General features: G+C 32.2%; 1 protein-coding gene across 1 annotated transcript; it reads right to left on the bottom strand.

The window, feature by feature from the left end:
- Positions 526 to 3,348, bottom strand: LOC107634662 (probable WRKY transcription factor 13). The gene is made up of 3 exons (XM_016338091.2): positions 2,668 to 3,348; positions 2,210 to 2,437; positions 526 to 1,174 (listed from the first exon to the last, which is right to left on the bottom strand). The coding sequence occupies exons 1-3, from the start codon at positions 3,036 to 3,038 to the stop codon at positions 1,003 to 1,005; spliced, it is 771 nt and encodes a 256-aa protein (XP_016193577.1). The 5' UTR covers positions 3,039 to 3,348; the 3' UTR covers positions 526 to 1,002.

A 3,452-nucleotide genomic window follows, 5' to 3' on the forward strand; every position in this document is an offset into this window, starting at 1 on the left:
CTGATGATATTAGTTTAATTAATGTACTATTAGTATAAAATAATTTTACACATGTTAATCAATTATATATCACCAAATCAGTAAAAATAATTATTTTTTACATTAACGATATAAATGATTATCTACAAAAATAAATGTAATTAGACTAATATGTAAAATATTTTATTCAATATATCAAAATTAAACTTTAATACTAATATTTGAAATTTATTTTATATAAAAAGTAGTGAAACCAAATCATTTTGAGCAAGCTGAGTGAGCGTGTCTAAAAATTTTCCTTAATTATATTCAAATACTAATTCTTTTGTGTGATTGTGTGTGTCTTGGTTTTGAGCGAGGGAGATGAAGTGAGATATATTCATGCAAGGATGAAAGCTTTGCAAAAGCTTACTCGTTTAAGTTAGACTCGCACGGTATATAATCTGAATTTTCAGAATAATTCCTGTTACCGGATCGGACCTCATAACGATTATAGTGTAACTAGATAGGCAGGTATATAAACAAGTTATAATGATCGATCTAAAATTCTAATCAAATATGTCTTTGCTTCAGCCGTAGTTACATAAATAGAAGAAGCCCATCAGAAAAGTAGGGCAACTTACGAATTCACTGGTATCTTACTTCTTTTATAAAACACCAAGATATATTACTACATCCATGTTAAGTAATTATAAAAAGTAGACACAAATCAAGCACACTGGTATGGTATGTGCTTGGAATAAGGGATGAAAATGGAAGGAGTGGGTATATATATATATATATATATATATGGAGAAGAGTATATACATGTGCATGCATCCATAAAATCCAAAAACATGGACATTATATGGTCAGTTTTTTCTCTTCACCAATTCCCTCTCTACCTACTCCAATTTCATCTCTACCAAGCACACCCTTTGGAAGCTACACATATAAAAATATGCAACGTACAACATTCATCATATTATAAGTTATAAATATAAATTTTGATGTTGGTGTTGATGATCATCGTATATATGACTACTACCAGAAGAAGTTGGTAAGTTGAGAGGGAGGTTGAGAGTCTTCAAGATCATTGGATGGAGTGTGTGCATGTCTTCCTTCGTATGTTGTTATCACCATTCTTGGATCCTCAGCTAAGCGCTCCACACGTTTCTTTACGCGACAATTGTCTTGTGTGCAACGGTAGTAGCTTCTGCACATGCATCGTAAACATGCTTCTTCAATCATTATTCTTACTATTAATTCATCTTTATGTCAAATAATTAATGGCCAAAGTCTTAATTGAATTAAGAAAATATATATGGCATGCATGTGCCAATAATTGTGGTATGTATTAGTCACACTACTAAACAAATCTTCATGATGCTAAAGTAATAAGTGGGTACTGCAGATTGAATCATTTCACTCTTTTTGAGTGTTCTCGTTTTCCATAGTAAGAAATCATGAAGGCACACGAAAAATGTTATGATGAAGACTTGGTTAATTATGGGGTTTCTATAGTGCATCAGGGAAATATATAGCACCATGAATTAATATTAGTGTGAAGGAAAACAAATTTTGAATTTGAATAATGAGCTTCATTACATTTAAGCAAAAATTAGACTAAACAATATCTAATAACAGCAATGATTAACGGTGGAGACTTACGTATACTTTTTTTTATGTGAAGTTAATAATTATAAATTATTAGATAATTTAACATGTTTGATTATTAACTATTTTTAACTATCAATTTTATAGAAAGAGTAATGCATGCTAACTTTTCACCATGAGTAATAATAACTCTTTCTATTCTCATTCTGTCCTTAGCAAAAATTCTTTATGTTCCATGCTTTTCTTTTCCTCCCTCAAACTTGACATAAAGTGAAAAATCTTGCTTTAATAATTATTGTTGTCATCCCCACACATTATTCAAGAAAACTAAAATCTTCCCAAAACCCAGAAGCTAGCCTCAAAGCCAATGTGCGTGGGTGAAGACTGATATAAAAAAAAAAAAAAAGCAATAATGTGATAGGGGTGTGGGGAAGATTGGAGAGAGAATGAATCAGCATTTAGTATATAAAACATGTGTTGGTGTATAGTACAATGGCTACAAGGTTTAAACAGGAAAATTAAATAAACTAGCATGTATTAATCTATTATTATTGTTTCAACTTTGTATACTAAAGCAAAAACAAGAAGAGAAAAACTTTGAACCACAATAGCATTAATAAAAAACGGTATGTACCTGGGATGCTGTGTGTTCTTGACCACTTTTTGACCGTACTTCCTCCATTTGTAGCCATCGTCCAAGACATCTACATCGCTCATAGTCTTGAAGCAAAACCTAGGCTCTCTAACCTTTCTTCTTCCCTTGATTTTCTTCATCTTAATGGTAGGAACCCCCACATGATGATGATGATTATCTACTACATTTCTTTTACTGCTGAAGCAATCAGGTACTTCTCCCGTTGCCCTATATGAAAACCAAACCCGTGACTCACTATCTCTATACATATAATTAAATATTTAGTTAGGGTACAATTACGTTATCTCATTTTCCAAAAATAGTTTATCAACAAGGAAAAAACAACTTGAAGAAAAGAAAGACAGCTTTTCATGATAAAAAGGGATTATTTTCCAAAAATACAAAACAAATTAACAGCCTGCATGAGAATGAAATAAAACTAGGTTTAATTTTCTCACCATGGATTACTTATACTGGATCTGTTCAAAGATAGGAACTGAGGTCCAAGAAAAGTGGTAGAGGTGAGGTCCAATCCTGATTTTTGTTGCGCATCAGTTGCGAGTAGGGTTTCAGCGGTTAGGTTTGATGTTGAATCAGCTTGATCAGATGCAAGTGAATTTGGAGATAATATCGAAGAGAAGGGTTTCAATAACGAGTAGCAGGGTTGTTGTTGATTGCATCCCAAAGGAGACGTAGGGAAGATCATGTTTGTTGGTAGAAGAGGAAGAAATCCCATTTCTGTAGCCATATTCTCATTATCATGATCTTGCTCCCCAAATAAGCTTTGGTTATTAACCATAGTTTGTGAAGTTGTTGTTGTTGACATCATAATAATAACTCCTACTTATTACTATTAGTACCAAGATATATATATAGAAAGATGATGATGATCTTTGTGAGCAGCAAGAATGTTTTTTTCTCTCTCTATTTTTGGAAGCTATTACACTATAACTTATAGTGTTTACAAAACCCAATAACTTTCCCTTTTGCTCTTTGCCCCTCTTCTCTCTCTCTTTCTAAACATGTGATGGGGGAATTGATAATCTCTTGGATATAGAATAAAACAAACAAATAGCTGAAAATGTTGAAAAAGGGAAAGCGAAAAATATGCTAAAAAGTGAAGAAAGACAATAGGAAAGAAGAGAGACTTTTCGTGTAGTATAGCATACCTTTATTTATTTATTTTTCAATTTACAATGGAAGCTATCAGTTTGTCCTCAAGTCGTAGTATAGTGATGCCACT

Source organism: Arachis ipaensis, chromosome B03 (genome assembly GCF_000816755.2).
Source record: "Arachis ipaensis cultivar K30076 chromosome B03, Araip1.1, whole genome shotgun sequence".
Classification (NCBI taxonomy): Eukaryota; Viridiplantae; Streptophyta; class Magnoliopsida; order Fabales; family Fabaceae; genus Arachis; species Arachis ipaensis.